The sequence below is a fragment of the Brassica oleracea genome, chromosome C7 (assembly GCF_000695525.1).
Source record: "Brassica oleracea var. oleracea cultivar TO1000 chromosome C7, BOL, whole genome shotgun sequence".
NCBI lineage: Eukaryota > Viridiplantae > Streptophyta > Magnoliopsida > Brassicales > Brassicaceae > Brassica > Brassica oleracea.
The window spans coordinates 37,676,709-37,700,358 of record NC_027754.1 but is presented as its reverse complement, the minus strand read 5'-3'; the positions used below and the strand labels follow the sequence as shown (position 1 = coordinate 37,700,358).

Sequence of the window (23,650 nt, the reverse complement as noted above, 5' to 3'; positions counted from 1 at the left end):
CCTTTATTTTATTTTCTTCAACTTACATAAACAAGTCATGTTGTTAAAAAAGAAAAGCAAGTCACGTTTGTCTCTACAAAATTTTCTTCTTCTCTACTGGAGCCAAGTAAGTTCTAGCTAATAGATGTATTCGGATATGTTTTTTTTTTTATATTTTGAATATGAAAAAGAATTGCACTGATTATTATTCATCGGTTTGTTCTTCTTTTTCACGTGTCATGAAAATCCAATAAATCTGTTTGAGCCAATGATTTGATTCGTGTATCTTACAAATTTTTTAATTTATGTTGTTTATATTGGAGTACAAGATTCAAAAAGGAAGTAATGGAAAAAGAAAGGCAGAGGAAGAACAAACACATACCAACAGTTTAAAGTCACAGAAAACATATGGTGTTGCTTGTATTGAAGTGTTATCGAAAGATTACTTTCATGTGTATATGAAAGAGTTGGAAGAAATTCTGAACAGTGGATTCACAAATAATTCCCTATCTCTAACGATTTTTTTTTAAATAATTTTTTTAAAAAATTGTTTAATTGGAATTGATAACTATTAAGATTGGGCAATTTGGTAAATTTATATATAGGTAAGTATATTTTTCAAAAAGCTTAAACAAGGGTATATTTTTCATATTATATTCTTATTGAAGTGCATTTATCCAAATTTTCCCTAAAATTAACCTTAAATAACATGTTACAAAAACAATTAAAACTAAAATAACGTGTTTCAATGATTGTCTTCTCCAGATTCATGGGTTGTTGGTAGATGCAAATTATTTTGGCAAAGTTGTCATTTTTATGAAGAAATGATTCTCTTTTTTTTAACACATGAAGAAAGGATTCATCTTTCGTTTTATATGTAGTTTGGGCGTGAATAAGTAGCACAACAAATGAGAGTTTGTTTTTATTTGTTGAAAGAGTTGACCTTTGTAGATTCGTGTAAAGTATGCCTGATTTTAAATGGTCTTTTAGGTGTGTAATCTTTAGCTTTATCTGTTTAGACAGTTTGGGCTGTTCTTACATGCAGTTTGGGCGTGAATGAGTAGTAGCAAAACCTATGAGTTATTTTTCTTATAATTTGAGTTAGCCTTTTTAGATTCCACTATAGAATGTCCGATTTTAAAAGGTCGCTGAGATGTGTAATGTTCGGCTTTAACAGTTTAGGCTCTTGGGTAGTTCTGTATCACCACATCACATCGATCTCTTTTTTGTTTTGTTGTTTGATATTTGAGGCTTGGATGTGAAGCGATACCTAGCTGGCTAGCTTGCTTTAATAGTAGATCTTTATTGATATGTATTAACTATTAACTATTAGCTTTCTAATTAATGGTGCTTCTGCTTCTGTTTATGAATGAAAATGTTGCTTTCAAATCTTTCTACGATGGTGACGACTTAAGATTGTTTGTTTATATTTCTTCTTGAATTTTCTGGATACTCTTTTTTCCTGAATATTATTGACCGAAAGAAAAAACCTTTCCTGGTATATTTTTACGATTAGAATACTAACAATATTCTTTACTTCCTAAGATTTTTCCTAATATTTATAATATGGTTAGTGTATAACTGTCGGATTCCTAAAATTTAGCTATACCTTAAACGTAATCTTTTACTTATCAAAAGAAAATCTAACATATAAATAAATAGAAATTTAAATATTCCAATACTAATAAATACATATTTACAAACACGCTATGATATACAATAATTAAAAATATTATCATAATAGGAAATTAAAATAACTTGGATACCTTTGCTAAACCTTATACATACAGTTTGTATATTATATGTACTTTCTAAACCTTATACATACACTTTGTATATTCTGTAAATACTTTTTCTAAACCTTATACATACACTTTGTATATTTCTGCAAATAGGAAATGAAAATAACTTTATTCTGCAAATAGGAAATGAAAATAACTTTTGTATACATTTCTTTTTTGACGTCTATAACTTTGTATACATATACTCGTGAGTGGTTTTATTTTTGGATACTTTTCCTGTTTTAGAAAATGGAAATAATTGATCAAAAAATATTCTTTGTGGTTTTATAGTCTGCTCGTCATTATTTATTACTAATAACTTAAACTTTACAAACCTATGTAAATAATTAATTTTAGAAAATTATATTAAATAAAATGTATGTTTACATATGTTATTTCATGCAGATTTTTTATATAAATATATGCCTAAGCCTGGACATAAAATCTGTAATCCGAAATGCGAACCGAACACGGACCAAAAAACTCCATCTATACCCCGTCCGAAATGTACAAGATACCCAAATGTCCAAATTAATATGCAACATAAATATGTGAAACATAAAATATGTACTTAAAATATTCAATTTCATATTTATTTTGATATGATATCTAAAGATAAATATTTAAAATATAAATAAGTACCTTAAATACCCAATGCTATATATATAAGTATATATTTTTTATGTTTTGCTTTAAAAAAATTACATTTTACTTCGGGTTATCTGAACCGATCCGATATAACCTGAATCCAAACTATATGGTTACTTCATGGGTTTTAGGATATGATACAAATTAGAACTGAAACCGATGTGTTATATCTGAAGTCGATCCGTAATTATAAATTTACTAGAATGAAATCTAGAGCGTGAAACAAATTAGAACCAAAATCTAAGAAACCCCGAACGCTGACGGATACCTGAATGCCCATGCTTATATATACCAATATAAATTAAATAAGAAAATGTATAAATATATATATAAACAACTAATTCAATTAACGGTTAGATAAATAAATAAAATTACTCTATAAGCAACTACAAATTTTTTGTATAAATATTATATTAAATTATTATTTAATACCGATAAATATCAAAAAAAATTACCAAAAACTATTTTAAAATATCCAGGTCAAAATCTAGTATTACAATGTGGATATCTCCACCGTTTGGAGGTTCCTTTAGTGACCAAGAGGGGCTACCAAAATTTCTTTATAGTTTTCCTTTTTTCTTTTTTTCTTTTTTATCAGCATTTCTTCATAGTTTTCTTTTTATCTCTGTTCAGCGTCTTCTTTATTATGCCTGAAAACCAGCAACTTTCTTCGTTTTTCTTCCCTGCTCATGTTGTGACTTGTGTAACTGGTAATTATCGCAGCTGTCACCCAAACGGAAAGTGCAAATGGGTGATGACTAAAAAATAATGGGTGATGAGTGATGACTGGCTACGAGCGATAGTTTTCAGGTGGCAAGAGGTTTTAAAGAACCGGTTTAAAAAAAAAGAGGTTTTAAATCGTCCTATTTTCTTTTCCTTTTTTTTTATTTTTTTTCCTTGCCTCTTAGTCATGAAAAAGCAAGAAATAGTTCCTACACTTAAAATAGTTTGCCTTTTCTGGGTCTGTTTTTCCAGTTACCAACAAGGATTTTCCCACTTGTGTGGACTCAGCGCGTCTTAAAAAATTTAATGATCTTAGGCAAAATATAAAATAAAGATCTTTTTATAATTTTTTTCTCAACTTTTATTTATTTCATTTCTATGAACTAAATAAAAGATTGTGGTATTCAAAGAAAAAAAATTAAAAATGAGATTTTGTGTATAAATTAAATTTTGTTAATAGAAAAATTGAGAATGGCGTAAGTTAACTTTTTGTTCTTGTTGTATTTAAATTATATTTAGTTAATCATAGATTTTTTTTATTGTAATTTCACCAACTAATTGATATTTAACAAATAGATCTTTTTAATTAGTAAAATAACTTAAAAAAATTTGGACATATGGACCCATGGCAATTGTTCATGTTGCCATGGGTTAGAGCCGGCTCTGGTGGACTTCATCCCTCGTTATCCAGTGTGGGTTAGTGCGACCGCCCATGACCCACTTCAAAATTCACATTATTTTTAACTTTTTTGTAAACATATAAATTTAGATGTAATATTATATTTAAATATCGATAGTGTTATAAAAATATGATAAAATGTTTGAGAAACAAATCAATAAAATAATAGTTAGTTTAATAATAATATTAAAACACTGACAAAAAAATAATATTAAAACATTTATCTTTTTAAATAATAGTTTTAGAAAAAAATCTGCAGAAAGAGTCCTGAATTTTATTGAGCCAGTCATGTCGCTATCATTTTCACAGTGCAAAATAGATGACTTACTAAGATAATAAACGTATCCATATTTTATAGATACATTTGCATTTTGTTATTTTTTGTATTTTTCTTTTGATCGTTTAACCCTAATACTAGTTTGGTTTTGTAATTGGCAGCGTAACATACAGGAAAAGAACAAGAAGAAAAATGGGAAGAGGAGCTACAAGCGATACTTTCAGCATTTCTGGCCCCAAGCTTCTTAACCCTGTTTTGGTAACATTTTCTTTGTGTTCTGTATAATTCTATGGATAAGAAATATTCTTTTATCTTTTCGTATAATCTTAGAAAAGAAAATGTTAAAGAATGTGTTTCAGAAGATTACATAAAGTTCTTTTACAAAAAAAAAGATTACATAAAGCTAAAAAGTTTGTTTTCCTACTAAAATGAATTTGTGGATTAATGCAGGAACCCAAATTATATAGAACGGAAAGCGTTAAAATATATTATGATACACGATGGAACTTTTTTGTGTGTAAACAGGAAGTTTTTTGTCAAAATTATACGATTTCAATTTAATATACGATTTCTCTCTTTCCTTTTGAGAAATGACTTTCATATTGCAGTGCTCTAAATAAAGTTATGACTATGAGTCTATGATTTTAACATCATAAGGATAAAAATATAGGTTGTGAAATAGGGACAATTGAAAATATCATTAGGAGCTATAGATTGACAACATCATAAAGATATATAGATTAACAACATCTATCCTATTAAAACAAAGACTTCATTTGAAACTAAACTTTTATGTGTTATTTACAAAATATGCCATCAGAATTTGTTTTTTATAGATTTTCATTAAGAACAATAATGTCAAATCAATCATAATTAATTAAAGAAAAAAATATTTTTGTTGTAAATGTATATTGATTTGACTATTTTCTTTAACTAATTAAAGAATAAAAAATAATTGATTCACAATATCTTTCAATATCTTTTTTTAAACTTTCTTTTTATGTGTCAATTTTTAATGGTTAGCATTTGAAGTACAACCTAATTATACTATAAAATTATTCTATTTTGAAGAAAAAATAGAGTATCCATGGGAGGATCTGAGCACACTCAATGTGTTTCATAATAGTAAAAATAGACATATATGAAAAAAATTCAATTTTAAAAAAAAAATCATTTGCCACTTGTCAACAATTTAATAATCTAATAATTAAAAGTACTAAAATTTAGGGAAATTTATTACTTTCTCATGTTTAATAATGCTTTTAGTTTTTTTAGTCAGAATCTAAATATAGTAATTTCTTTACTTTTAATAGGAACAACTGGCACGACATAACCGTAGTGGTAGCATGTTTGGTAATGGGAGTCTCCACAATGCAACGGGATAAGGCAATGAAACGGGAGGCACTAGCCAACCCCTGGTATGAATCCTTCGGTTTCTCTTTACTCGAAACCTTGATCAACCCAGATGACAGCTCCATATACGGAGCCGTTTACATGTACAAGCACTACGACAGTTACCAGAAGACCCCTCTTTTGGGGAAACCTCCGCTTTACGTGATTGCGTTTCGCGGCACGATGCTAAGTTCAGTAACTTGGAAGTCAGATATGAAAAACGTTCGATGCTTACTCAATATCCTTAACCAGGGAAAAAGGGCTAATAATGCCAAACGAGCAATCGAAAATGTGCTGTCCTATCCCAACGTCGATACAGAATCTGTCTGGCTCGCGGGACACTTCTGGGAGCAGGCATAGCGTTGGTGGCCGGGAAGAACATGGCAAGATCTGGATCACCCCTCAAGACTTATGCATTCAACCCGCCCCACTCGGATTTTCCTGTAGAAGGAACTATTAGATAGCGAGAAGCTTAAACGCAAGGTTCGGATCGCCAGGAGTTTCACCAAAACCACCTTCGCCTCGCTCTTTAATCTCCAGGTAAATATGTATGACCTTGATACCGTACGTAAGAGTTAAAACTTTTGCTACACCAAGATGGTTCATTTTGTTTGAAAATTCTCTTTAATTTGTCGGCCAGGAAAGTTATGACTTTAGTTTCCTTTTTAAACAACATTATTAAAAACAACTAAACGGGATCTACTCTTTTAACATCTTTTAACTATAACAGATTCAAGAAGACGATCCAAGAACAAGAGCGTGGACACCTTACTTATATGTGAACCCAAGAGATCCAATATGTTTAGGCTACATTAATGATTTCATACTCAAAAGTGAGAGTGGCGCTGCTAGAATCTCAGTCAGGAGTCGAGTTTTTGGAGGACGACGAACACCATCATCACCCGCAGGGGAACCTATTCAATTTCTTTCATCAGCAGATATGACGGTAAACAAGACGGCTTGTATTCGGACAGCTCATAAGCTTAAGCAATGGTGGAAGCCAGACCCAGTCCGTAGGGAAAATTTGGGAATTATACTGCCTGCGCACTTTACCCGAACCCGACCCAAAAAACTCGAACCAAAATCTGGACGGTAGCAAACTTTCCAAATGGGTATTGAGTCAGGAGAGATTTGGATATCCGTCCGAATCCAAACGGGTAATCGAACTCGAATGGATATCCAAAGATAACCGAACATATGTATATTTAATCTTATAAGATCATATAATATACATATAATTATGGATTGCTACTCACTTGAAATATATGTCAAGCTTCTTGTTCTGTACATTAACAAAAATTGTATCCAAAATTTCTAAACAATAATAAAATTAGTGTCTTTTTATTTTAAATTTTGTCTCCAATTATATTAATCATTTATTCTATTAAAAATTAAAAAAAAACAGTTAAATTAAAGGTATATTTTTAAATATAAGAAACTTGAGCAATGAAGAATTTATTATTTTTCTTTCAAAATTTAAATATCCGAAACCCGATCCGAAATAACCGAAATCGAACTAAAAATACATGAACCTAACCTGAAGTATAGAAATACCCGAACAGGTTCTATACTCCTATACCAAAAATCCGAAATACATGATCTGAACCCGAACGGGTATCCGAACACCCACCCCTAATTTGCAGGATTGGGCCCTATATCTAGTTTTATTTGTTTTGGTTAAAATGCATTTTCTACCTGTTAACATGGATCTTCGCCGTTTGGGAACCTTCTACCCACCCTTATTCGGCTTATTTTACCTTTGTTTCTGGTTGTTGTTTTCCACATGTTTGAATATTTGTTGTCAAACCTCTTTGAAGCAATTGTACTATAGTTTTATTTAAAGTTTCTGTACAACGATTAAGATTTTTTTTTAATGAAAAATTACTTCCAGTAGTAGCCAGAAACTCCTTGATCTTCGATGCAAAATCGTCTAATCCTGTTGATGTAGCAACAAGAGCACTGAAGTTAGCGAGGGAATGGATCACAGGTTTCACAGCACAAGACTTCAAACCAAAAGTGAATAGATACCTACCGGATCTGACAAAGAACCGAGGAGCATCGAAGAATCAGAAACAACATGCAAAACTGATTGTGGCGTGGAACAAACAATTGAAGCAGGCTGGTCTCGCTTGGATCTTCTCAGGAAGAGGATTCAATCGTCCTCTCCAAGGATCGAGCTCCCAAGGCTTCGTAGACTCTCCTCTAATGGCGGAAGCTTTAGCAATGCGACTCGCCATCATAACCCAACTCTCAGGATGTTCTCCGACAACTTAAAGCTCATTAGAGCTATCGATCATGATTTACAGGTGAAGGAAATCCATGGAATCGTGTGTGACATCCATGGAATTTTCTCTGCATTAAGCCCAGTTCTGGGTTGACATGGGCCTAGGCCCTTTTAGATATTAAATGTAGCTGTTCACAAAAAAAAAAGCTGTGGTTCACTCTATCAAGTTTGAAACAAGTAACTAGGCCTGCGACTTTTGTACTAACCAAACGCGCCGAACCGAGCCGAACCGAAATTTTCGGTTTTTTGTTCGGTTTCGGTTTTGGGTTCGGTTTAGTTTCGGTACGATTTTGAAAAGTAATTCGGTTTTCGGTTCGGTTTTTCGATTTTCAAAAAAAAAAAACCGAAAATGTCCAAAAATATCCGAAAAACCGAACCGAATTCAACCGAAAACATCCGAACTTAATCGAAAATAGCTGATTTTTTGGGAAATTTTGACCGGAATTAACCGAAACAAAAAAAAACGGTTATTTTCGAAAATAATTTTGAATACCGAACCGAACTGAACCGAAATTTAATTCGGTTAATTTCGGAATAGGTTTTAAAAATTTCGGTTAACCGAAAACCGACGGTTCGGTTCGGTTTCGGAAAACCGAAGTCGCAGGGCTACAAGTAACATTCAGGGGAGCACAATAGTTTCTCTCTTTCTTATGTGATTTCCAAGCCTCCGAGTCCGAGTACATCCCCTCGAGGGATTTTAGAGGAGCAGGCCGGTTGTGAGGACTCTGTCGAAGAAGAGAGTCAAAAGATTCACCGACTGATTCAGAAATCTGTTACAGTGCATGCACTGACATTAGATAAGAAACACCGAGTTTATTGGTTTGAATCTTACTAGCTCTAAATATATTGACAGGGCCAAGAAGACGATTCGTTTATGAAACTAGCATCATGGATACCTTATTTATATTGTGAATCCTGCAGATCCAATGTGGTGAGAGTACGTTGGTTATTTCCAGCACAGAAACAAAATGTTAAAGATTGGGGCTGAAACAATAGAGAGGATCGCTACGAGGAACTCGCTTAGGAGTCTCTTGTCCGGAGAGGGAGGAGGAAGCTCGTGTTCGAATTCTTCATCCGAACCTCTTCATCTTTTACCATCGGCTTATATGAGGATAAAGACTAGCCAATCTCCTGATTTTAAGAGAGCTCATGGGATCCTATGTTCCATGGTGAATATGTTTTGCACCAGTTTAATGATTGAATTCCACTTTTGTAGCTTCAAATGCTTAAAAAAGCCAGCTCCAGTTTTTGAGTTAAACTAACCCAAAAAAGAAAAAAAACTGTGACCAACATCAAACCGTAGTTAAGTATATATGTAAATGACTTGTTCTGTTGTTCATCATCCAGAACTAAAATAAGTAACACGGGAACGTTATTGACTCAAAAACACCAAGGTTGAGTTCAAGACAGTGACACTTATTTATTATGACGGACACTGGATGGATATACAACTCCTTATAGCAGTCATAAAGAAATCATGAGGATACGATAAAGATATTTTCAGTTCCGAGAATACTGGTCGAGACAGCAATCCATAATAGCAGAGACGGTGCTGATAAACTCCTCTTCTGCTGTCTCCGGGAGCACTATAGCTTCTGCATCATTGATGATTTGTTCGATCACAGATTCTTTCTCGAGTGTTTCTCTGCACATCATACTTCCAATGGCAAAAGGTGTGAGACCCTTCGCAGCACCTTGCTTGAGAAGCATGGTCGACATGCGGAAGACACGAGCGCATGAAGGCGGAATCTCCCAACCGTGGAGCCTCAGAAGCTCAATGTCTTGCTCAGCGTCCAAGGACTTGATGTATTCCAGTGTCTCTGAAGAGTATGGCTCTTTTGCTTGAGGCCAGTATAGCCACTCGAATGTGCAGTCTTCAAACTGAAAATAAAGTGGTTTTAGCCGAAATATATTGTAGTAGCTAATTTCAAATATTATTTGGTATTGAATGACGAATTTTGTTACCTTATTTGGAAAGCAATAGCCGTGGTCGATAGGAGTAAGCACGATCTGACCATCTTTTCCGTCTCGGCTAACCAAAATGTTACCACCATGACGATCTGCATTAGCAAACCTAATGTCTAGAACTGATATCTTGTGAACCTGATCAACTGGGAAGACTCCGTATCCCATATCTTCACAAGTTCCAACATTACTCACAAACATCTGCAATGAACCAATCTTCGTGTTCTCGGGAGAGAAACTGTAACCATTGGGATGGTTGAAATCTTTGTGCAAGCATTTGACCATTGTTGTTGGCGGAACTCCAGCGAAACCGGATTGGTCATGAGGAAAAGTTCGCGGTCCGATCATGGGATAGTCTAAAATGTAGGCTGCTACTTCTCTAAAAGCTCCTTCACCAACCTGTGTGCCTTTCTTTAGTCCCTCCCCGTCAACTGAAACAGGCTGTCCGTGCGGATTGTTCACGGCCAGTGGCTCCTCGTCAATGGGCTTGAAGACAGATACGTATTTGTTTCCGGATGGATCTTGCATGAAGTAAGCTCCCCCTGATCCATCAGATGATTTGATCGGGCCATTACCCTTCTCCAAACCCTCTAAAGTGGAGATGATAAGCTCTTTGAGCAGCGGAGCAAGTTCAATTTCACGGTTAACAAAAACAGGCTCCAGGAAAAAATCTTTAGGCTTTTCTTGTGGTGATATGAGTCTTCTTCTACCATCCACTGAGTTGTGATTGTGAGTTACATCTTCAACAAAAACCTCAAAATCCTTCTCCACTGGTTTTGCTCTGACCTTACCAGACTTCCTAATTAGCAAATGAATCACATTCTCTCCGTCTTTACAGAGATCAGTGATGAGTCTCTCGTCATCTAGCTCTTCACCATCTAACGTGAGTTCATGATCCCACGCATTCCCAAGCTCGTTCTCCCTTAAAGCTATTTTCTGCTTCACGTAACCAACGTTTCTGCTCCTCTCAACAAAGAGCTCAAACTCCTTCCCTCCCAAAGTCTTGACGGAGATTGCCTGGAGATCAGAGAGCCTAATAACCAAATGCAACAGCTCCCCATCAGCAAGACAACAATCTCGAACTTGAGAATCATTTCGAGCTGGTTCCCTACCGTCATAGCCCAGCTTCTGCTTCTTCACAAAAAATCCCTTGATACTCTGAATCCTCAGCTTCACGGAAGCTATCAGATCCGACTCCATGACCCTTAAGGGGCTCAGAGATCCGGAAATAGACAGGAATATCAGGATTGGGTCGTCTAAGTCCAAACCGAACCGTCCAATAAAACCTGGAAAGTTGACAACTTCTTCCAGGGCTGGACTGAGAGCTACACTAGCAATTGACATACCAACTGTACAAACTTCTAATACTAAATCCTCAAGAGCTGGAGAGAAATCTAAGAGCTCAACAGGAATAAGAGGCGGAAACTCAACCTTTATCTTCTTCTTCCGTGTAGTTTTAAAAAAAGACCCAAGTTCCTGCACGGATTCAGGAACTCAGAAACGAAGAGCTTTGTAAATCACATCTTGCCAACTGAATTCATATTGACGCTAAACGAATGCCAAAACCACCTACGCCTTCATTCAGCAACGAACCTGAACAACCAATGATCACATGAATCAGGTAGGCAACGAAGATAACACAAAGGTAAAATCAAACAAAGTAAAAATAAATCCTAAGCAACCAAACCTTATAAAAAAAATGTAAATTACTCAGATCAAACTCAGAAAAAAAAAAGTTTATACCAACCACTTCTCTCTCTCTTGTATGGATCAAGAGTTCTAATTATATCTAAACTATACAACCTTTTAAAAGCTTAAGGTCTCTCATATACTATATAATTAGTAATCGTCAAAAGCTAAAATTAGCTCAAAAAAAAAAGCCTAATCAAAACAACGGCCACAAAAGTAAAGTTCCAAGTCAACAACGTCTTTATCAAAAAGCCAAACAAACCAGGCTGGCTTAAGTTTTGATCTGACCAACAAAGTTAATTATAGATTAATCCATTATCAACAACAGCACTATCCATTGTTTATCGCTAAATAACAAGTCTCCGATCATCTAACGAACATTCATAATATGGAACCGCTACAGAAGAAAAAAAAATTGGATTCTAGATTCTACTCGCATCTCTCGATCATCGAACCGATACAACTAATCATTCATGATCGGAAGAGATAATAACAAACTAATCGATCGGAGCTTAAAAAACATGATTCATACCTCGGAATCAAAATCCGTGAAGCTGATGGATCAATCGAAACTGGTTTGGTTAAGATCTAACCGTGGAGAATCTGGAAACTCTTTTCAGAATTTTCCCGAGAATTCTCGAGAAAATTTGAGCGTGTGTACCCAGAAAGAGAGAGAGAGGCACAAACAGTATCAGCTAACGAGTCTTCTTTGAACAGCGGCGAATTTTCTGGGGATCTATTTATAGTCTTTGACCTCGCTGACTTTTGACGGAAGTTTTATTGCCATCTCTAACGTCGTTAATTCTTCTCCACGGCGGATCTTGTTTCCGTAACGGACGCGATTTCCTGCCGTCTAAGAAGACCCTATAAGCTTAAAAAGACCCATTGGGTCTTCAGTCCTGGGCCCTTGTGTCGTTTTTTTTTTGGGTTAGGTTTGGCTTGCTACATATTCCTGAGAACCGACATTAACCGAGATACTTCACATGAACTAAACCGGTTTATTACAAGGGACTGACCCATTTTACCATAATGATTCAAAGCACCAATAACCAAAATTTTGTACAACCAGAATGTTTGAAGGACAAAAGAAAATAACAATTTTTATTATATCTTTCATACAAATAATATTATCGTCAATGAGTTGAATCAATATTGTTAGTTTAATTTCTTTTGTGATGTATAAACAATTTAAATAGAGAAAATGTTTCTAATTATATACTTACTCCGTACCAAAATAGATAATGTTTTGGAGAGTTTTTGATGTTTCAAAATAGATGATGTTTTGATATTTTGATATTAATCTTACTTTTATTGAAAATTGCGTGATCAATGATGTTTATACTTATTTTTAAGGATTAACTGAATTAATTTTAATTTATATTTTTAATATTACTTTTTAGAAAATAATGTATATCTTAATTATTTTGCATACATCCAAAACATCAAGTATTTTGGAGCAGAGGTAGTAATAGATTAAACCATTAACCACATATTGATATTAAAATGAAAATTATGACCAACTTGAATATGCATTAATTGTAATGTCATAATAAATCAGCGTTAAAAAAATAATTTTTCATGAAAAAGAAAAAAATAATGTGAAAAAAAAAACAGAATAACAAAGTTTTTTTTTTATCAACGAATAACAAAGTTAACTTCATAACCTCTGATCTATAAGCTCTCGTATCCACAGTTTCCAAGTCTTGCCATGGCTAAACAGGTAAGTGATCAAACAGTCATCATCACTTGAGCTGAATGATGTTGGTGTTACATCATGATGATTATAGAATTTTTTTAAAAATAAGTATTTAAATCGTCCAACAAAAAATACAATTATCAAAATTAACAAATAGTGGAAAATGCAATCAATCAAAATGAACAAACAACAACTCTATCCTTAACAACAACAAAAGATATTAAATTTGACCTAAATACGTACAATCTATCATTAAAAAGAACCATGTGTTATAACCAGTGAGAATCTTATAATTAAAGTATGAAATGAGAGTCACATAATTCTTCATGATTCTTACTACACAAAAATATCAAAAATGAAAGAGGGAGAAAGAGTTTAGTATTGAAGTTTATCTAAGGAAAGAAACAAAGTTTAACTCAATCTAGAAATTTCACTAGATAGATGAATTTAATCAAATGTCTTTCAAAGAATTTAAACTATAACTTGTTGTTACAAAGCCAAAACTTTAGTTATATAACCATCACTAAAATTCCTCAGCTAATAAAAAAACTAAAAAAAAAAAAAATAACAATTAAAATAAGTCCAGATGAGGAAACGATAAATACGGAACTGAGGAGATTCTCTTCGGTTTAGTGATCTCACATCAACAAGCTTTACTTTATGGTATTTGTTGTTGTTGTCTAATTAGGCATAGTTTAAGTTGGTAGAAAAGCACTAACCGTATTAACCTATAACCACACCGTAATTTATCTCGGTTAATTTAAGCATGGTTTTAGAAAACCAAGCTAACCAAAAATCAAAAGAACCGACCAGTTTGGTTCGGTTTATATTTAATTTGGTTCACAACGCATTGGGTCTATTTCTTCAAGACTTTTTCTTGGGTTCACCAACCAATAGAAAGTTGTCATTTTAGATCTAATATCTTTTAATTAAGGAAACAAAATAACTTGCCAAATTATATTATGCTTTTAAAATAAAAAATAAAAAATTAAGTAAATAAAAATAACAATAGTTCTAAAAAAATATTGTTTAAAAAAAATATTTATTTTTAAGATTTAGAGTTTAGTGTTTAAGATTTATAATTTAGAATTTATCCAAATGTTTAGTGTTTTTCCAAGGGTTTAGGGGTTTTACCCAAGGATTTAGGGTTTACTTAAGGATTTAGGGTTTAGGATTTGAGTTTAGGGTTTAGTATTAGAGTTTAGGGTTTAGTGTTTTGTTGACAACATTTTTTTTTTTTGAATTCGTTTTTTATATATTATTTTTATATATTTTTAAATTTTATTTTGAAAAAATAATATAATTTGCAAGTTATTTGGTTTCCTTAATTAAAAGATAGTAGATTTAAAATGACAACTTTCTATTGGTTGGTGAACCTAAAGGTTCACCCTAGGGGGTGAACCCAAGAGTAACTCTTTCTTCAAACCCAAGCTTCATACTAACACAAAACAACACTGCACTCAAACCTCCTTCAACTTTAAGATTAGCTCTTTCTGTACAGCAACAGCACTGAAGCAACCTACAAACTACTTATAAAATATTTCTATGTGTGAATTGAAAGAACACTTGTTCACTCCACAAAAAAAATGTATTGAAGCTAGCTAAGTATGCAAATATATACACAACAAAAGACAACTCCAAGATTGATTTATTGCAGCCATTTTTCAAATCCTAAACTTACATCTCTGTCGTCAACTTTACTATTTCTATACAAAAATATTTAGACAAGAAAACCAGAGAAGAAGGCAAAAAAGGTTGGGGATTTTATAATTTCTTCATCTGCAATCTGCATGGATTACTCAGAAATATAGGTTTTGCAACTCCAACTCTTCCTCTTCACAAGATGAAATGAAACTTGGAAACGTCCCGTGTATGTCCCTACATTCACCAAGAATCTTATCATCAATCCATATGTTTTCAATGCATCAGTTAAATCAGTTGGTTTGGTCAATCTATACGTGTAGTACCCAGCTATACCGAAAATAAAAATTTATTGAACTATTCAGTGTAGACTCACTTTAAATACGGTAACGTCATGTTCTTGATGAGCGACGGATTCTTGGACACAAAATCTTTCCATTCATCTAGATCAATCTTCCCGTCGTTCTTACGATCTGCTTCAATAAACGCCTGCAAAAATTACCACACATCTCCTTATAACTTCTTTATCACTAAGATAAATAACGTTCAATATCAAATTAACATATAGAGGTGTGGTGGTCGGTGAAGTAAAGGACTACCTTATCCACCATTACTTCGATTAAATCTTCAGAAAGAACGAGTTCAGATTCGTGAAGAAGCGCGATTACCATCTCTTTTAACTACACGTAAGAACAACAACCACACTTTATTATGAGCAAAAAAATGTAAATTAAAATCTCAAAGGTTGTAGGAAACTAGTGTACATAGACTCACTTCTTCTCGCTCGATGAATCCAGTTTGCCGCAAATCATACAATTTGAAAGCAACTGAAAATTCATGATAAAATATTGTCAGTTAACTTAAAAGATACAAAGAATAGTAAGTACCTAACGTAGAATGATTGTGAAGCAAGTTACATTTTATTTTCTCATGGACAGGTGCATTTGGATGGAAGACGCCTAAAGACCTGACAAACTCCCCAAACTCGATCACTCCATTTCGCTTCACATCAAATACATCAAATATCTGCGGATAACATATTATAAACACAAAAACTTCATATAAATACATACGCATGTTATCTTTAAATGTAACTTGTTGTAGGTATAGTTAGTTAAATATACGTACCCGATCAGCGAAAAGGTTCTTCCGGTTCCTATTTCTGAATAACGCCAGCTGAAACTCTTCCTACAACATCACACTTAAAACTCTAAGCCATATACGACCATAAAAGATCTCAAAAACAAAAACAGTGGACTCTGTTTCGAATTATATTTGAATGAAATAGATGAAAAGGAGTGCAAGAGGAAACCTTATGGATAAGACCATCGTCGATAATCGAGCTGCTTAGCTTCTTGAACAGTTCATACAGCGCTTCCACTTCCTTTACCGTAACTATTGTCCCACCAAATATCAAAAAGTAGGATAAAATTAGAGTTTTCTCTAAAGTTTAGAACATGTTTTCGTAACATTTATGGTATATATTGATAAGATTACAAACTAGAAACTGACATGGTGTAACTGAGGCAAGAAGGTCAGGATCCTCATATCCTGGCGGTCGTAATGCATTGGTCTTCTTCTTCGACGGAGCGCAGCCCATACAAACACACCTTCTCTAAACTCTTATTAGTCTTTGCTTTCACTCTACAACCAAAACCACAAAAATGTTGGTTTATAAATATTTGTGTTTGTAATAATAAGGTGAATTAATATCCCGTATTGCAAAAACGTCAAAGAACACACCAATTATAAACGAGTGCAATTTATAGTTTTTAATGGGAATCGACAGCTATATGAACGAATTGTTTCATTGGCTTACACATAACAAATACGTAAGATGTAGTTGGCCAAGTTACCCATTAAATTAAAGATAGTTGTAGTTTTCTCGACAGCTATATCAAGCTCTCCCAAACATCAGCTCACGTTTAATATAATACACGAATAACCAAAACTAGAACAAAACGACATTTTCATATTTAATCTATAATTTAGCAAGTGTTCCAATAAACAAAATGAAACCAACACAAAAACAAAAAAAAATATAATTCATTAAGCCATAAAAATGACATATGAACAGACGTATAGATAAGAGATAACGTTTTCTCCTAGTTATCTTATTCGTAATAACAGAGAGATAGCTTATCAGAGTCTCCAATGATATATGCATGTAAATAATACATTAATACAAATTTTAATCGTCGTTAGTCCACTTTTATATATGCATAAATGAATCAGTCAACGGATTCTTGTTAATAGTTCCAAAGATGAATGTTTAAAAATGATTTGCGGTTGTGGGTAAGGATTTATGACGAAGGATATAGAAAGTTTCAAATGCAATAATACAAAGAGATGCTTTATTGAAAATCACGAAATTTAGACAAGATCTTGTTGCTTTATTCAGTTACTGTAGGAAGGGAGATTATAGGTGGCTTTTAAAGATAGTAAAATGATACTAGGGGTTTAGCTACACTGCTGTCTAGAGTATTCACTCTCACTCAAATAACAATATCAGGTACGGTATATAGAGGAATCTATACATATGATACATATGACTCGAACACAATATGCATACGTAAACCAAGTTGCACCTATATAATTTAGATGCAGCGTTTTCATCTCGTTGTTTACCTTTTCAATCTATTTGCTTGCGTAACGACAAAAAGGTTCAATATTTTGTTGACTATTCAACGGACATGCAGCCAAGAAAGATGACTTTTGTGACTTTGTCTATTATTTAATCTCTCCAAGTATTTTATATAGAAAATGTCTTACATGAAATACAACTTGCAGGTGTTGACTTCCTATTTTATTTATATTATATGTAAATATTTGTTTTCTTGCACGGTAATCACGTAATACAAAACGTACGGCTCTTTGATTAAATCGATTTTTTTTCGGAAAAAGGTAATTAAACACACACCACACCAACCCTCAAATTCGATATCCTGACTGAAGCTCAATACCAGATCGAATCGAGCTAGACCGCACATCTACCCCCACTAGATTTAATTGAACCAAACCGAATTTGACCCAATTCGCACCCTTCTTCTATTATAAAACAATTTAATTTATTTAATAGAACCAAACTAAAACCATTGCAAAATCAAATTCCATTTAATTATAAATTAAACCAGGCACTCGGTTCAGTTCGGTCTATGTCACTAATTGCCGCGTTAAATGAATGGTTTGTTTTTTTGTTTCATTTACATTGAACCGGAAATTTGGTAAATCGTATAACTAGATTCCTTGAGAAGCGGACCTACGTTGACTCTATTAGAGAAGAAGAAAACCCAAAAAGGGATAAACTTCAAAGTTTAAGCCTCCATATTGCATTATAAGTCAGACTAGATCCATTGAATGTGATTATGTGAACTAAAATGGGATGTGAGAACAAAGAAAAATGCCATTGGAAAGGGAAGAAAGCTATTTCTCAGCAGCTTCCTTTTGGAACTTTGTGTTAAAGTATATTTTCTCGGGAAGAACAACAAAAAACACAGGGAAAGACAGGTGCATTCACCCAGGATCAAAATTAAAAAAAGGGTAGAAAACACGAGAAACTAACCAGGAATGATCGTGTGAATCTGGGTTCTTCTCGCCTCTTCGGTTCTTGGATCCTGAAAACTTTGGTGCTGTTTTGTGGGGAGAGGAAAAGGGCAAAACAGAAGTAATTAAATAGTGCGTTGGGCTTCGCAACCCCGGTTCGGCTTTTTGTATCTATCCATGCGTGTTGGATAGATAGCGATGTGATGTCAGTTTTCAAATCGCCTTTGATGATCTCTATAAAATAATTAAATATCATCGAATGGTTATGTAAAAAAAGTATAATACTGTTTTCATGTCCCACGAGTCCCACTGGATCTTTTCTCCTTTTCTCCTTTTCTCCTTTTGACAGTTGTGATTGTGAATGCTGATTAGTGTTCTAAAATATGTCAGGCCCCAGCTAGATAAATGGTTGGTTATTTATTTTATTTTTTTAAACATCGTTGGTTACTTTTTTTTTTTGAAAACATCTAAATGTATATATAAATATATGGCATATACATGCTGGATATTTTCTGAATATATATTATAATGTTATTTATAAGGTTATATATAAATTAAATAATTTATAATTAGTATAGTTTACGAGTCTATAAATTAGAATTGTTAAATATGAATAACAAACATAAGTAAGTCATATACTCCATTAGATTAGTATTTAGGTCATAACTAGACTTTGTATATTAAACAGCAAAATGGTGGAAAATAAAGAAAAATAACAATATAAACAATGAGAAGCGATTCATAATTTTCCTACTGATACTATTAGAGTAAATTTTTAAAAAAACTCAAACAACATAATATTGATCCTAAGACAGAATAGCCTAGTGGTAACACTAGAGTGAACTGGATCCCAAGGCACCTGGGTTCGAGTCCTCTGGGATTCCGGAGACCGCCCGTTTTAAAAAAGTGTTCAAAAAAAAAAAAAAAAAAAAAAGATCCTAAGACAAAAACATATTTTGTAAAAGTAATTTACAATATTAATAAATGTTCAATACCTGTTTACCTCAGTAGCTTTGCTCATACCGGCCCTACTACAACTTAATTTCTTTTTAAAATGCTGACATTTTTTTGTTTTGAAAACCATTATGTTGAAACTTCTAAGCTTGTACAATGGAGTTTTGGCCCATGAATAGAGATGCATCATGCCTCCTACTCTTTTCTTACATCAAAAGGACATGACAACACTGAAACTAGTGCTTACCTTTTCTTAGTTTCGTCATGATCAGCTTTTCTCTGCTTTCTTAAACATCAATTTTTGTTTATGTCTCGCTTTAATTTAATAGTATTTCTTTCATTTAAAGTCGACCCATCTTTTCATTAAATTATTTCAAATTAAACCAAAATTAATTTATAATTCACATGGATCAAGATCTCTTAACGGAATTCACAGAGTCAATATGAATCTGTAATGCTGATGACAAAAAAAAAAAAACTAAAATTAGGTTGTGAAATCTCCAACTTAGAACATGATTACGGGGTACTTTTTGGGAATTCTTACCAAAAAGTAGGGGGTGGACCCCACCGAAATGCACAAGAATCGGTTGCAAAAATGCTGAAATAAGGACCGAGTCTTGCACTGCTCGTAGACCCTATTGACATGTGGCGGCTCGCAATTATTTTTTTTTAATTTTTTTTATTTTAATCAGACCAAAAAATAAGAAAATAAAATAAAAAATAAGAATCCCAAATGAGTTTTAGCGTTATTTATGCTCTTATATCTGCCTCTTCCCTTTTTCTCCATTGATCTTTCTTTTTGTCGAATGGACTGATACGTTTAAACGCCGAAAAAAACAAAAAAAAAAGAGTCCATAGCTGTGAGCCTGTGACCAAATTTAAAGTTTGGTGTCACGCCATATATAGGCTTTCAATTTAACAAGAAGTTTAAGATTTTATAACTGCATATTATATTATCATTTTAGTTGGGAGAGTGAACCGAAGCATTTTATATAAGACCTGTTGGATTTGGTCAGCTTGGTTTCGTTAATTTTATTTTCGATAAAGTCAATTTACTTTCGTTCAGCTTGTAAATTCATTGTCAAATTAAACTGAAAGTTGTGGTTTTGGTTAAATTGTGACTAAATTTTCTTAAATTTATGTATTTTAATTTATCTCAATTAAATTCAGCTAGTTTGGTTTTTTTCGTTTGAAATCTTCTATATAATTTCAATTTTGTTTGGCATAAATCAATATAATTTGGATATATCTCTATTTTATACGAGAAAAAAATCAAACTAAAAGTAGAAGGCCTAGATTATATGCATTAATCGCAACAAACCATCATAAACCCAAAACAAGGAGAACAAAGAAACTAACCAAAGGATCCCTCATTCCACCGTCGACCTTCGCAAAAAAAAGATGTTAAATCCATTGTTTAAGGACATAGACTTTAACAAGTAATAAGAAGTTTAAGGACATAGACTTTAACAAGTAATAAGAAGCTAAAACTGAGTTGCAAGATGAATGTATGATAAATATAAACCTTCCGGTTCTTTCATGAGGTAGAACTATTGTCAATAAAAGGTTCTTTTTGAGTTGCAGCCTTGCAGGGTGAATACTTTCTTGGACTGTTAAGTCTTTGTAGACACCCGAGTAGGCCTATAATACCATCTCCAATGGTCCACTCTAGAATAGAGTAACTCTATAATAGAGTTGAATTATATTCTAATGGTATTCTATTTTAGAATGAAAAATAGAATCATGCACAAAGAAAAAAGAATTTAGACCATCTCCAATGGTTCACCTTATTTTTTCTCTAAAATAGAGTAACTCTATAATAAACTTAAAATATACTCCAATAATACTCTATTTTAGAGTAAAAATAGAGTGATGAACAAAAAATAATAATTTACTCTATATTTAGACTAAACTCATTTTTACTTTATTATAGAGTTAAAAATAGAGTACCATTAGAGCATTTTTACTCTAAACTCTATTTTAGAATGAAAAATAGAATGGAGTGCGAGATTTTTTTCTACGTAAACCTATTTTTTACTCTATTATAAAGTGAAAAATATAGTAGTATTGGAGCATTTTTACTCTAAATTTTATTTTATTGTAGAAAATAGAGTGGAGTTGGATATGTAAGTAAGAGAAGTGAGTTATTATTGGAAACAAGAAAATGAAGAGACATGGAATGAGAGAGAGAGAGAGAGAGAGAGAGAGAGAGAGAGAGAGAGAGAGAGAGTCATTATAAACTTATATTAGACGTTTCCATGCAGCAAATTATTTTAAAATACAATTTTAAAAAATAAAAATAGAGAAAACAGTGAAATAAATATTGAATTTACACATTTTTGCAAAAAAAATACAAACTTTTCATTAATCCCAAAAACACATGAATACACACTTGTGTTGACTAAGTCAAATTATGTATAATTTTGGTCAACATTAATTTTCACTTAATCAACATTTATTCTTTAACGAAATCAAAACAACGTCATTTTGCTAAAAAAAAAACTAGTAACACTCATCGTAAAATATTGAACTTACACATTTTTGCTAAAAGCATGAACTTTTTACTGATCCAAAAATATAAGCTTGTTCGGTTCGAATTTTTGATTTATATATAGTTTGTCTCAACCAAAATAAGTTTATATTTTTGGATCAATGAAAGTTGCATGCTCTTTAGAAGAAATGTGTAATTTTAATATATTTACTGTCAGTTTGTTAATTTTTTTTTATTTTAGCAAAACAAAGTCGTTTTGATTTCTGCTAAAAAGAAATGTTGGTTAAGTGAAATTTAATGTTGACTAAAGTTATATGTAATTAGGCTCGGTCAATAAAAGTTAATATGTTTTTGGATTAGTGAAGAGTTAATGTTTTTGGCAAAAATGTGTAAGTTCAGTATTTATCTGATCATTTTCTCAGTAAAAATGAGATTTTACTGGCTTTTTAATTGATGCTCTGTTTTCCAAAAGAAGCAAACAATTTTTTTTTCAACGAAGAAGCCAACTAATATTTACAAAAGTACTCTACAGCTTTCTGTACTTCCGAAAATACCCAGAACTTCACACATTTAACTAAGAGTTTTTTTACACTATAAGGCAGTTTCCAAATTTTTATTACAAGATAATTCAATTTCTCCTATTGGGACAGCATCTGCTAACTTGGGATTGGTGGGATGTGACTTGGTTAGTTTCCTTTTTGAGTCTGGTTTCTTTTCTCACAGCTAGTTGGACTTTCTAATTAAGGTTTTGAATTTTAAATTTCAAAAGTTTTGCTGGACCTGATTTTAGACCAAACCAGATTTTGTTTATTTATTTTTAATCTCCATGACAGTAGCTTGTGGTGGTCGTGATGCTTGGAATCGGCTGCGGTAGTCGTCGCTTCAGTTGCACGATGAAGCTCGAGCAACAATGGCCAAATCTCACAAAAATTTCAAAATCTAAAGTTAGAAATTAGTTTAGAAGTGGTAAATAAACAATCTTGAAGTGTAATCTACACGTAAACGAAAAAGAATGAAAAATACATGAAAGAAATCAATGGCGGCTGCAATGTTTGTTGCAGGAAACCCTAAAAAATCTGGAGAATACGAAAATATATTTACTAAAATGCCATTCATTTAATGTACAACATGTAATATATGTACATGTGTACATGATTACATGTGTACAAAGACAACATGTGTACATTGTATATTACTAAGGCAATGTATTGTAGAATCATGTATTTTCATTAAAATATTAAAATCATGTTTAATTTCTTAAATGCATTAGAAAATAAATAAAATGAACTAAAATAGAAGCTAAAAATCATTAGATATGAATAAAACACAAAATCATGTGTGCCCCTATTGTCTTTTTTTTTTTTTTGATCAAACCTACTTCCATTGAAACTTAAAAGAGTTTAACTCCACTAGTGGAGGATACAACGAGGCTACAAGGAGCCAAAGAAACTAAAGCACATACCAATATACTGGACAAGCAAATGGTAAAGCTTAAACAACAAGTACTCAAACAAAGAGTTGATAAAGGTGATATCACACGCTCAACCACCGTTGTCTCCGAGAAAGGCAAGTCAAACAAGAAGACTTCTTCAAATTGACATTCTTGATCGAAACAATAAAGGGGAGAGATAAAAGCCTCCATGGTCAATGATGTCAGACAGTTAACACCATCAAAACGAGAGACAATAGACATCTTCGCTTCTGCTACAAACAGAACCATCTTTAACACAATGCTCCCTATAACAATTTCACTTACAACAAGTGATAGATGTGGGAGGAAGAAATACTCCTTAAAGGAGAAGGGAGGGCAAAGAGAGCCCAAACAAACCAGCTTTGCTGAAAGGATACATAACTTCAGAACTTCCACTCCAAATTGCCACACGAGGAGAGAACGCCATGTCATTTCAA

The 23,650-nt window shown here is 32.9% G+C and overlaps 2 protein-coding genes and 1 long non-coding RNA gene across 3 annotated transcripts; all 3 read right to left on the bottom strand.

Moving 5' to 3' along the window:
* Positions 1-7,289: 7,289 nt before the first annotated feature.
* Positions 7,290-7,980, bottom strand: LOC106306482. Its single transcript, XR_001263155.1, has 2 exons — positions 7,512-7,980; positions 7,290-7,415 (listed from the first exon to the last, which is right to left on the bottom strand). It is a non-coding gene; the product is annotated as an uncharacterized LOC106306482 (long non-coding RNA).
* A 1,064-nt stretch (positions 7,981-9,044) lies between these two features.
* Positions 9,045-12,141, bottom strand: LOC106306481 (phosphatidylinositol 4-kinase gamma 3-like). Its single transcript, XM_013743115.1, has 3 exons — positions 11,950-12,141; positions 9,729-11,321; positions 9,045-9,644 (listed from the first exon to the last, which is right to left on the bottom strand). Exons 2-3 carry the CDS (start codon positions 11,070-11,072, stop codon positions 9,264-9,266), a joined length of 1,725 nt encoding a protein of 574 aa, XP_013598569.1. The 5' UTR covers positions 11,073-11,321; positions 11,950-12,141; the 3' UTR covers positions 9,045-9,263.
* A 2,590-nt stretch (positions 12,142-14,731) lies between these two features.
* On the bottom strand, positions 14,732-18,478 carry LOC106304092 (calcineurin B-like protein 4). Its single transcript, XM_013740479.1, has 9 exons — positions 18,317-18,478; positions 16,267-16,398; positions 16,067-16,149; positions 15,883-15,942; positions 15,672-15,780; positions 15,529-15,581; positions 15,354-15,434; positions 15,131-15,243; positions 14,732-14,991 (listed from the first exon to the last, which is right to left on the bottom strand). The coding sequence occupies exons 2-9, from the start codon at positions 16,352-16,354 to the stop codon at positions 14,913-14,915; spliced, it is 666 nt and encodes a 221-aa protein (XP_013595933.1). The 5' UTR covers positions 16,355-16,398; positions 18,317-18,478; the 3' UTR covers positions 14,732-14,912.
* Between the last annotated feature and the right edge of the window lie 5,172 nt (positions 18,479-23,650).